The 13,131-nt window shown below is 35.0% G+C and overlaps 1 protein-coding gene across 1 annotated transcript in view; it reads left to right on the top strand.

The window, feature by feature from the left end:
* LOC134690099 (prolyl 4-hydroxylase subunit alpha-1-like) overlaps positions 1 to 4,516 on the top strand; it is a 47,737-nt gene extending 43,221 nt beyond the window's left edge. The window contains exon 12 of the mRNA XM_063550071.1: positions 4,440 to 4,516. Coding sequence (XP_063406141.1) covers positions 4,440 to 4,516 — 77 coding nt within the window. The remainder of the gene's footprint in view (positions 1 to 4,439) is intronic.
* The last annotated feature ends 8,615 nt before the right edge of the window (positions 4,517 to 13,131 follow it).

Below are 13,131 nucleotides of genomic sequence, written 5' to 3'. Positions count from 1 at the left end.
GTGTTTGCTCCGTCTACATGTTCTTCACTGTGTTCCCATTTATGTACATGTTTTCTTCACTGTGTTTGCTCCTATGTAAATGTTTTTCTTCACTGTGTTTGCTCCGTGTACATGTTTTTCTTCACTGTGTTTGCTCCTGTGTACATGTTTTTTCTCACTGTGTTTGCTCCCGTGTACATGTTTTTCTTCACTGTGTTTGCTTCTGTGTACAAGTTTTTCTTCACTGTGTTTGCTCCCGTGTATAATTTTACAATACTGTGTTTGCTCCCGTGTACATGTTTTTCTTCACTGTGTTTGCTCCTGTGTACAAGTTTTTCTTCACTGTGTTTGCTCCCGTGTATAATTTTACAATACTGTGTTTGCTCCCGTGTACATGTTTTTCTTCATTGTGTTTACTCCCGTGTATAAGTACTATACTGTGTTTGCTCCCGTGTACATGTTTTTCTTCACTGTTTTTGCTCCCATGTACATATTAATTTTTTTTTCACTGTGTTTGCTCCCGTGTACATGTTTTTCCTCACTGTGTTTGCTCCTGTGTACATGTTTTTCTTCACTGTGTTTGCTCCCGTGTACAACTTTTTCTTCACTGTGTAGGCTCTTGTATACATGTTTTTCTTCACTGTGTTTGCTCCCTTGTAATGTTTTTCTTCACTGTGTTTTCTCTTGTGTACATATTTTTCCTCACTGTGTTTGCTACCGTGTATTTGTTTTACTTCACTGTGTTTGCTCCTGTGTACATGTTTTTTCTTCACTGTGTTTTCTCCCGTGTTCAAGTTTTTCTTCGCTGTGTTTGCTCCCGTGTACATGTTTTTCTTCGCTGTGTTTGCTCCCGTGTATAATTTTTTCTTCTGTGTTTGCTCCCGTGTACATGTTTTTATTCACTGAGTTTGCTCCGTGTATATGTACTTCACTGTGTTTTCTCCCGTGTACATATTTTTCCTCAGTGTGTTTAATACCGTGTATATGTTATTCTTCACTGTGTTTGCTCCTGTGTACAACTTTTTCTTCGCTGTGTTTGCTCCCGTGTATAAGATTTTATTCACTGTGTTTGCTCCGTGTACATGTACTTCACTGTTTTCTCATCTATGTACATGTTTTCTTCACTGTGTTTGCTCCTGTGTACATGTTTTTTCTCACTGTGTTTGCTCCCTTGTACATGTTTTTCTTAACTGTGTTTGCTCCTGTGAACATGTATTTCTTCACTGTGTTTGCTCCCGTGTATATGTTTTTCTTCACTGTGTTTGCTCCCCAGTACATGTTTTTCTTCACTGTGTAGGCTCTTGTATACATGTTTTTCTTCACTGTGTTTGCTCCCTTGTAATGTTTTTCTTCACTGTGTTTGCTACCGTGTACAAATGTTTTTTGTTCGCTGTGTTTGCTCCCATGTATAAGTTTTTCTTCACTGTGTTTGCTCCCGTGTACCTGTTTTTTTTCACTGAGTTTGCTCCGTGGACATGTACTTCACTGTGTTTTTATCTATGTACATGTTTTCTTCACTGTGTTTGCTCCTGTGTACATGTTTTTTTCTCACTGTGTTTGCCCCCGTGTACATGTTTTTCTTCACTGTGTTTTCTCCCGTGTACATATTTTTCCTCACTGTGTTTGCAACCGAGTATATGTTTTTCTTCACTGTGTTTGCAACCGTGTATATGTTTTTCTTCACTGTGTTTGCTCCTGTGTACATGTTTTTCTTCACTGTGTTTGCTCCCGTGTACAACTTTTTCTTCGCTGTGTTTGCTCCTGTGTACATATTTTTTCTCACTGTGTTTGTTCCCGTGTACATGTTTTATTTCACTGTGTTTGCTCCCGTGTACATGTTTTTCTTCGTTGTATATGTTACCGTGCACAAGTTTTTCTTCACTGTGTTTGCTCCCGTGTACATGTTTTTCTTCACTGTGTCTGCTCCGTGTACATGTACTTCACTGTGTTTTCATTTATGAACATGTTTTCTTCACTGTGTTTGCTCCCCTGTAAGTGTTTTTCTATACTGTGTTTGCTCCCGTGTTCAAGTTTTCTTTTATGTGTTTGCTCCCATGTACAAGTCTTTCTTCGCTGTGTTTGCCCCAGTGTACATGTTTTTTCTCGCTGTGTTTGTTCCCATGTACATGTTTTTCTTCACTGTGTTTGCTCCCGTGTACATGTTTTTCTTCACTGTGTTTGCTCCCTTGTACATGTTTTCTTCACTGTGTTTGCTCCTGTGTACATGTTTTTTCTCACTGTGTTTGCTCCCGTGTACATGTTTTTCTTCACTGTGTTTGCTCCCGTGCATAAATTTTTCTTCACTGTGTTTGCTACCGTGTACATGTTTTTCTTCACTGTGTTTGCTCCCGTGTACATGTTTTTCTTCACTTTGTTTGCTCCCGTGTACATGTTTTTATTTACTGTGTTTGCTCCCGTGTACATGTTTTTCCTCACTGTGTTTCCTCCCGCGTACACGTACTTCACTATGTTCTCTCCTGTGTAAATGTACTTATAATAACTGGATTCTCTACTGTGATTATGTTTCCACTGCGTTTTCTCTTGTGTACATGTACTTTTAATAACTGTATTCTCTCCCGTGAACATGGGTCCATTGTGTTTTCTCCCGTGTTAATGTGTGACAAAAATGCAGTTTAGGCATAAGACAGCATTTGTAATTTATCGTTTAATTCTATTCTATAATTAATTACCCGTTTGAACAATGCGTTAGCGAAGAATACATATAAAATCATTCCTTTATTCTCGTTGTTATGAGACGCGTTAATAGTTGCTAGGGTGCTCTCTTCGAGGTCCGCGTTCAGGGTATATAAAGACACCGATTCTTTGTGCAAGTTCGCTCATTTGTTATTAGGCCGTTGAAGAAGAAAATACCAGCAAATAAAGAAGTTAGAATTGAGAAGTTTGTAAACCTAGTTGAGTTGAAAGCGTCGTGGTTTTGAAGCAAGCGGTTTTTGAAGTCTTTACGATTGTTGCAAGCTACCGGGTTGTTCCGATACTGTAATTTCCCTCGGGAATGGTCGCAGTCCCTCGGAACAGGTGGTTTGTAATAGTCTGGTTACTTTGGTGCTTCGGAGACTAAGTATTACAATTATTAGAAGCTACCGGGTTGTTCCGACAATGTAATTTCTCTCGGGAATGGTCGCAGTCCCTCGAACAGGTAGTTAGTCTGTAATAGTCTGGTGACTTCAGTGTTCCGGAGGCTAGGTATTTCAAAACTAGTTGTCTCAGGAACTAGGTGCTTCAGAGACTAGTCGTTTCAGGACTAGGTGTCTCAGAGACTGGGTGTCTCAGAACTAGGTGTTTCAGGAACCTAGGATTTTTGAAGGTGGTTCTTAAGTTTAATATCATTGTTTGTCAAATCAGTTGGGACCTCGGAGTCAGTGAAAGGATCAAGGATAAATTGAGGTTCTAGTTTTCAGACCACTTTTTGATACAAAGTTATTTGTGTAAATAGTGTTATTTCTTTATTAAGTTTCAAAGTTGGTCTTGTAGTTTTAAGTAAAGCCTCCGAGTTGTAGTTAGGTTTTAAGTTAATTAAAAGATTGATATTGGAGTTTATCGGTCGTCCCACTGTCTATATCACTCTGTTCAGCCCTTAATATTATTCCGTATCATTTCTTTGTGACGTCACATACGTTGACCCGGCCTTAATAACTTTGACCCGGACATATCAGCGACGTCATAATGTCTGAACCGACGTTAATAACTTTGACCCGAACTTATCAAGGCATCTTTTGTATGCTGGTGAAACAAAGAAAACACTTCTGAAACACGCAAATATAGCCCGATAAATCGATTATCAGATTATCTGCATATTGGTATTGTAAAATATCAGCTACGCTCACTCGACAAAAAGCTTCATATTATGTCTCGCAGCTGATATTTTACGATATCAACATGCAGATAACCTGATAATCGGTACATCTCAGATTCTGTGAAAACGGATACGAACGTATATTTTATAATCCAAACACGCTTACGTTACAAATGTATCTATAATAATTGTAGTCTCTCCTGTGTACATGTACTTTACTGTGTACTCTCTCTTGTACATGTACTTATAATAACTGTATTCTCTCCCGTGTACATGTAAATCACTGTTTTTCTACCTTGTCCATGTTTTTTACTGTGTTTGCTCCCTTATGTTATGTAATTAGATACATATGTTTTATATATGTGTAATTTATGTTTTACGAAATTATACGTATATAGACGAGGCCACAACGTTACACTTATATATGTACATCACTTTATTCTCTCCCATGTTCATGTAATTCACTATTTTCGCTCATTTGACCAGGTTCCTCAAGTGCTGTATTTGCTACCGTGTATATGTACTTTGCTGTTTTCGCTCCCGTGTACATGTACTTCACTGTGTTCTCTCTGGTATACATTTAATTCACTGTATGTGCTCTTCTGTTTGAAATTTTTTAACTCAAGAACTTTATTTTTAATTTCAGTTAGTAATAAATGGATTCGTGAGGAAGGCCAGATGTTCAGACGTCCTTGCAGGTTACAATACAATGCGACTATATAACTGTTCAAGTATGAAATAGTCATAATGATTATTACTTTTATTTGAATCTGTTTTGGGTTTTTAATTTTACTAACAAATAAAATTAGCTATTTGACTATAAGTTTTGAAGCTTATTTTTAGTCCCTCCGGATGAATTTTGTATTGAATGATATAAAAAAAAACGCATACTGTCAAATTTATCCAATACAAGTTTGCATTTTATTGTTCTAAGGTTCCACAGGGGCAGGATAAACATAATATAAATAGAACTAATTTGCTTAATAACCATTATGTTGATAGTAAAAAAAAGCTTAATTTAAAAAAGAGGATGTGGTATGATTGCCAATGAAACAACTATCCACAAAAGACCAAAATGACACAGACATTAAAATCTTTAGGTCACCGTAAGGCCTTCAACAATGAGAAAATCCCATACCGCATAGTCAGCTATAAAAGCCCCCGATGAGACAATGCAAAACAATTCAAACGAGAAAACTAACGGCCTTATTTATGTAAAAAAATAAACGGAAAACAAATATGTAACACATAAACAAACGACAACCACTGAATTACAGGCTCCTGACTTGGGACAGGCACACACATAAATAATGTGGCGGGGTTAAACATGTTAGCGGGATCCTAACCCTCCCCCTAACCTGGGACAATGGTATAACCGTACAACATAAGAAACATATTAAAGATTTAAGCATGACACTTAAAATTTAGGCGTACATGATGATGGTATATCAAGTAAAGCGCTTCGGTTTCACAAGATCTATAAAGTGTTATAATTGTTATTGTTGCCGTTCGGATTATGGGGGGAAATGACAATGAGAAAATGTACAACGGTTTTCAGGAACTGCGATTGGATAGTGAACGATCTGGCATACGATCCAATAACTGAAAACACAAAAGGTAATACATTTACTTTATACCAAACAAGAAAACAAATGTTGTGGAAACACAAAGGTCGCATTCAAATAATACATGATATATTTAAAACTAATATTTTGTTTGTGAGATGGCATAGTTAGTAAAATGTAAGAAGCGTTTTCACTGAAAAAGGTTTTTGTTGATTTTTAATCAAAATTTTCCATAAATGATCAGGCAACGCGTGATCTTAATCGTGAAAGCAGTCTCAACAAGAATCAAGTTTTTATACTTTGTTCGGATAGCCCCTGTAGATACAAAGATACAGAGAAGAACATAGACAATAATATACAAAGGTACATATCTAAAACGATGATGAAATGTTTGTATTGTCCTGCATAATGTGCATTGTTGAAGATGCACTTGGACCTAGCTGAGCGACACAAGCACTACAGATCCTCTAGTTAATATATACCAGAAGATGTGTCATGAGTGCCAATGAAACAACTCTCCATGCAAGGCACAATTTTCATAAAATGAAACTTTATATGTCAAGGTACGGTCTACAACACTGAGCCTTGGCTCACACCGAATAGTAAGATATAAAGGGTCTAAAAAGTTGTAAAACTATTCAAACAGGAATACCAACAGTATAATATATGTGAAAATTTAAAAAAAAAAAAAAAAAAAAAAAAAAAAACGAAAACGAGGAACATTTATGAACTACATCAACAAACGACAACCAGGTGCAAATAAATGCAGCGTGTTTTAACGTTTAAATAGGCACCAACACCTTTCACTGAAACAATAGTGTAACATCACATCATAGAAAGATCCACTATAAAATTGAAATGAACTCAATCAAAAGACTTACAAACAAGTAGGTCCGAGACCACAATTGTCGTCCCTTGATCTTCGTTGTTCTTACAACGAATACAGTCCCTAGTGTTGACAGTGGGTTACTTCCCATTAATTTTTATACCCCTTCCAAATTAAATTCTCCATGTTTAATGTCTCAAATTGCGGGGGGGGGGGGGGGGGGAATTACACTGTAACAAAATTTGGGTCCAGAATTTTAAAGGAAAGTAGTGATTTGGTCCAGCTGAAAAAAAGGTTGAAAATTATCGGAAGCTGTCATATTTTGAGTTGGAGCCGATGAAGTTTTCTAATGAAGCGCAGGAGGTTTTTGTTTTATTTTCATTTATGTTCTAAAAGAAATGCACTACGAAATAATTGTGGTCTCGGACCAGTAAACATATAACGAACAAATCTATGGCACAAATAAATACAAACTCAATAATAATTTACGAGATGTAAATGGCTTTAAACTAGCTGTCAGTCACTGCGAGTACTCTCAGATCTGAAATGAGTGTTTTTTTTGCTTTTGTGATGTACAAGTTATAGAATAACCGTTTAACAGATGATATCAGGTATGTTCCTTACGTCGTTACTACAATCCCCTTCCCTTTTCATGAGTGTGACCTATCGAATTAGACTATTTAGCGAGTTTGTAATAACATGGGCAAAACGACGGGTGCCATGTGTGGAGCAGGATCTGTTTACCCTTCCGGAGTACCCTTCTAGAGCACCTGAGATCACCCCCAGTTTTTTTTTGGTATGGTAAGTGTTGCTTAGCCTTTTGTTTTCTATGTTGTGTCATGTGTACTTTTATTTGTCTGTTTAACTTTTTTCATTTTTAGCTATGTCGTTGTCAGTTTGTTTTCGATCTATGAGATAGTTTGTTCTTATGTTGCACTGTTACGCCACTGTACAGGGATGGGCTGAGTACTTACAAAAATGTTTGGCCCCGCCAGTCCAGCCACATTATTTATGTGCCTGTCCCAAATCAAGAGCCTGTACATATGTAGTTCAGGGTTTGTCTTTTTTTTTCATGTTTGGCGTATTTGTTTTTTATAGACTGTTTGGTTATACATTAGGCCTTTAGTTTTCTGAATTATTTTGTTTTATATTTTAATATCGGGGTCTTTTATAGCCAACAATACGGTACTGGTATTTCTCATTGATGAAGGACTAACAATTACCTTTAATTGCATACATCATCTTCGTTTGAATCTCTGTTGGATAGTTATCTCATTATTACACATCTCCTTATTATTCATAACTAGTGTATAACACCCGTTGATGTACTGTTTTCAAGTTCTATAGTGATGCTAGCGACAAAGTAGTATTAACAAGAACGTTATTGGTCAGATCAGAGTAATTTAGTCACTTAAATAATGAGAAAAATATGTCCGTTTACATTTGATTCTGTCATTCAAATGTTGAAGAGTAATCTGCCTCTTTTAATGATTTTCTAAGAGACTGATTATAATGTCGATTTTTGACATACAGCTTTACCTTTTTTTTTAATTTGTCGTTATGAATATAAAAAAAAACGACAGATATTTATTGACCATGCACGAGTTTTCTCATTCAGGTTTCCTTCATGCCTCAATACCAGATCTTCCACGATCCTAGTAACACAATACTTAACCAATGCACGTTATTCTATGCGATCTCGATACACCGAATGACGACCATGTATTATATTTTAGTAACGCTATAATCAAGCTTTTTATTGAATATATGCAGACATAATATTTAAGTTTGTCGTGTGAATTAACAACCGTTATTAAAAAAAGTACATGTTTTGCGTTTAACTTTTGACAAACTCCTCAGCATTCTTCAAACGACAATATCGACTTTATATTTGATGGACTTAATCCACGTCAACGGATACAACAAGTTATCAATCAGGTATGTACGACACACACAGATGGTACAGTCAAACAGCTAATAAACACACTAAATCGTCTTACAAAAAGTCAACTATTTAAATAATCCATCACATATTGTTAATTTGTCATACTTAACTGCCTTTACTTATTCGAATTGGTATAAATGCACATCACGACAATACAGCTGAATCTTTAGGCACTTCGTACAGAGGAATGATTTTTTTGTGGAATTTTTCATTCGTTTGTGGTTTATTATTTCATATTCTACAAGGCGAAATATTTACGTCTGTATATAAACTATCAATTTTGGCAAATGAAGAAGGAAAGTTACTCCGAGCATTTAAAAAATACATTGGGGCCCAAATCAGAGATCAGAGGTCAATATCTCTAGAACTTCAAAGGTAGGGAATAGCTTTTTATTGTTTGCCGATTTTTCATTCAAATATACTTTCTTTTATTTATTTTTTATTTTATTGACATTTTACATGTTGTTCATTGAATGCATTCATCATCATCATTTGTAAAAACCTTTGTCAACTGTCACCTGTTGTTTATAGATTGTCCTGTCAATACAGGTTTTATGTAACTATCACTTTAAATAAGCCTACAAGATACTCAACGTGTATTTATTTTTTCATAAAGGCATGTACTGTAAGCAATTACCTTTATCAGAGACTGTTTCAAAATAATTAAGACCTTACAGTGCATAAATGGCTTGAACAATATTTGATACAACGTTGTATGAAATACCTTAAACTGCGTTACTAATTTGGTCTCACTTCTGTTTTGAATCGAGCAAATAAGTCGTATGTTGAAAAAATCTGACGCAAGGTGTAATTATCTAAAAGCCTGGTTTCTTTAGTGATGATTTGTATATCCTCCGATATTAGAGTGCATTATATTTTTCAATCTGTTTGAACGACTTACGGGTTTTGTCTGGGATGGTTACCATGATGAAGTTGTTGTAGGAAAATCAACTTGAACATATAGTACATATGATCATTATGTGATCTTTTTTTTATATTGGAATTTTCCTATATCAACTCGACAAAAATGTTAAGGACTGCTTCTATTTGAAATAATGTTATTACATGTTTACTAATAGCAATGGTCAAAACTGCTATGACTAGCTATTATATCTGTCACGAAAGTTTGATAAAAAAGAGTATCATGCCAACAATTTCCAAACATTATTTCTTTTATTTTTCTCATAACTTGTCGTCCGTGGTCGTCCGTAAACTTTAACAAAAACATTCTTTTCAGTAACTACTCGGCCAATTTGATAAAATATAGATGCCCTATATATACGTTCGTTGTTTTTCACCCTGTTATCAAACACTAGCATCTCGATGCACCACCTGGTTTCTGAAATGTTTATAAAGTTTTTGTCAGTGTGATTGCAGGGACAAATTTAGACAGCAAATGTCAGAATTCTTTGCTTTATTGTTTTTATTGATATTTCTTCATAGATCTTCATAGCTTTTTTCTTCAATATATTGTGTAAAAAAAAAGTTAAATCACAAAAATACTGAATTTAGAGATGACAGTTTGCAAAATTTCCGCTTAAAACGGTGCTAGAGGCTACCACAAATATTGCATTACGTTTTTGCTCTATTGTGAACCCCTTCGCTGTGACTTTGAGAGGGTGAACAGCAATAACAATGATGTTCCATTGCCTTTTGAGTTTTTTTCTGTTCCTGTGATGAATTTGAGTCGTGGTCGGATACCCTATATATTATTTTTTTTTTTTATCAAAGTTGTGTTCTCAACCGACCCTATACTTGTGGATATTGAACATTCGATGTGTACTGATTAATATGTTGGTCTTTGATGGGTGATTCTTTTCATGAGTTGTTATTGGCTTTGAACTAAATGTCAGTAGCTGCGAGTACTCTCAGACCTGAACTTGAAGAATGTTTGTTGTGGGGATGTATAAGTATCCATCCGCATGCATTCCTCGTTTTTGTTAGATTATTTCTATTTTTATCCATCTGATGAGTTTTTTTCGATGCTTTTGATAGTTTGTTCTTATGTTGCACTGTAACACCACTCTCTATGGTTAGGGGAGGACTGGAACCTTCAAGATAAGAGTTTAACCCCGCAACAATCTGTTTGTGTCTGTCCTGAGTCAGGAGCCTGTTAATTTTTGGTTGTCGTTTGTTGCTGTGAAATCTTATTTTGAACACAGATTTATTAAAAGACTTATAATCTTTTTTCGCTTACAGCTATAAGACTTGTTGATTAGTGTTATAGTTATACAGTTGTTGTGCAATAACTGCGTATTAAATTTTATTGTAAAAATGTATTGTTATTGTGGAATATGGTTATTAAGTAGGATGGTATATTCTCTATTTCACGTGTGGTACCTTTATATTACTACCAAGCAATCCCTATTTTCAAAAGGAGAGAGATCCCTAAGATACATAACCCCTTTAACAATGGGATAGCCTCATTCTATCTCAGACTAGCAAGGATCTGTCCTTTTAATTAACCATTAAAAAATTATTTAAAACTCTATGTAATAAACCGAATGTGATCGTTGTGGAAATAAACAGTTTCTGAAAAATATCTGCTGGCTCTCAAATGTACACACCGTCCTTAAGGCATTTTAAAAAAGAAAACCCAATATTGTTTTAGTCTAAACGTGTGATGAGATTTTCCTTATTATTATAAATTAAGTAGGGGCCTCGGTACCGAGTTAAAACTGTATTCACTAGCCAATCAACACTAAGGCTGTGAGTTCGAACCCTGCTCGTGCAGGTGCACTCGACTCCAACCTTAATTGACTAGGATTGTCAGTTTTTCTATCAAAGGTCGGAGTTTTTCTCCGGACACTCCGGCTTCCGTCTTCAATAAAAACTGGCCGCCACGAAATAGCCTAAATGCGGTGCTTAAAAGTGACGTTAAACACCAAAACATTAAATCAAATCATAAATTAAGTACAATTGGTTTGTGGTAAGTTCATTTATATGCAGATGTATTCTGCCGTGTTAAATCATAAATAACAGGTTACAATTGAAATGAATGGTAATGTTCGAACATGTACTTGACTTTGATGATATTAGTGACAAGGAGATTTCAGAACATCATGCATAACTGACGAATTATGCATTTGTAATGGATGACAGATCATGTCTAACATTGGAGTCGTCTTTTACATGAAGAAAAAATTAAAAAGAATTTTAAAAAATATATACAGAAAAAAGTAGTGTAAGTTTGTTAAGTACATGTAGCTATTCTAGAAGTCACGTGTCGTCTCTTACAAAAAACGTAGTAGTGAAGGCCAGGTTGGTTGATATATCGTTTTAAAAGGCAAAAACTAAAATCCAAAAACTAAAATCTACTTGTCAAAACTAAAACATTGTACATTATCCTGTTATGTAATGTATATTTTCATTCATTACTTTAAGAGTTATAATTTCATTCTGGATGAGTTTGGCCAATCAATAAGCAGGAAAGGTTAAATAAACTAGCGTAAATCTTCATTATCTTCAGTTACATCCCAAATGATAATATCATCCCCTAAGTGCTATTTTTACTTTTAGTCTTCTTTTTACAAGTCAACAAACATTTCAACTGTGTTGAGTTCAACTTTAAACTCCATTTTCAAAACAGATTTATGTGCTTTGAATTTTGTAGCTCATATTCCGTGTTTCATTACAAACCAATGTCACCGTAGAAAATAAGACATCTATTTTGTACCAAAACAGGTATTTCAGATCTAAATATCAGGCAAAATTTGATGCAGTTTTAAAATTTTCAAAATTATAAGTAAAAAAGTGTTCTACAATGATCAACAGTTATTCAGCTTTCATTTGATACCAAAAATACAAAATATAACATATTCTACGCATTTTGAAAGTAACACTGATGTGAGGAACTATTTTGTTTTTTAATTCATTCTACTTTCTGGTATTTGCTTTCTGGCCAGGCCCAACTTAGTGGTCTAAACATAATTACTTATCACATATAGATTCTTATTGGTTGCTACATGATGTGGCTGAGATACAGCAGCAACAATTAGCTTTAATAAGATAGATAATTACAGACTATGCATGCACGTCTCAGGATAAGGCATCACATGCCGGAAAACTGACTATGTGTATTTCAATCTTGATCAATTGTCTGTAATTCATATTCGTTTTACTATGAATATATTGCACACTGAAATTCAATACTAGTATCAAAATATCAAATATTTACACGTGTTAATTTGCTTTGGTAATCTGCAAAAAGCATGGCTGTATGATAACACATACTCTTAAAGTAAATCCATTTTATATTAATAAAAAAATAAAGCAAATAACGCCTGTCTAATACTAAATCAACAACCATATGCACACATATAACTTAAATTAGGATACAGCGAAGCAGTCCATAGCTTTTTAGAAAGCTCAAACTTGTAACCTTAAGATGCTAGCGTCAGTGATAAGGTTTTTTTGATAGATTTAACGCATGGTTAGCGTCATAATTATAAAACTGGTATATGTGTCATTATAAAAAAACCAACACCACATATGTTATTTAGTCTTTTGAAGTCGTGGACAACTTCACCTGCATATGGGATATATAGATTCTTACATTGGTACCAGTGGACCGAGCCGCTTCGGCGAGGACTTTAAAATTTATAATTTAACTATCGAGATTGGATAAATCCGATAATTCACGAGTAACTATGAAAGAATCTGTTTCTCTAATGATTAAAAAAAACATTTTCTTTTTTAGTTAACCGAAAATCCCCTTCGATTGCCCGACATTGCACGAAGTTGTCGATTTCATTAACACCTGTTAGCATATTTTGATTCATCCAGTTAGCTGAAAAGGTCATGACCCTTAAAATCATCCAATGATGTTCTGAGATCACCGGCAAACCACACGTTGATTAAATTTTTTTACACAATGGTTTCGGAAAGCGATAAATTTCCATAGAATTAGAGAAATGTATTTACCAACTTATGCGGTATTAGAAGAGAATGCAGCTGCTTCTGGGACCTTATTAAACGTCAACAGTGTCTGAGTAGAAAGTTG

This window comes from Mytilus trossulus, chromosome 11 (genome assembly GCF_036588685.1).
Source record: "Mytilus trossulus isolate FHL-02 chromosome 11, PNRI_Mtr1.1.1.hap1, whole genome shotgun sequence".
NCBI classification, from domain to species: Eukaryota; Metazoa; Mollusca; class Bivalvia; order Mytilida; family Mytilidae; genus Mytilus; species Mytilus trossulus.
Note: the sequence above shows the minus strand (reverse complement) of the source record. Positions and strands in the feature narration are given on the sequence as shown.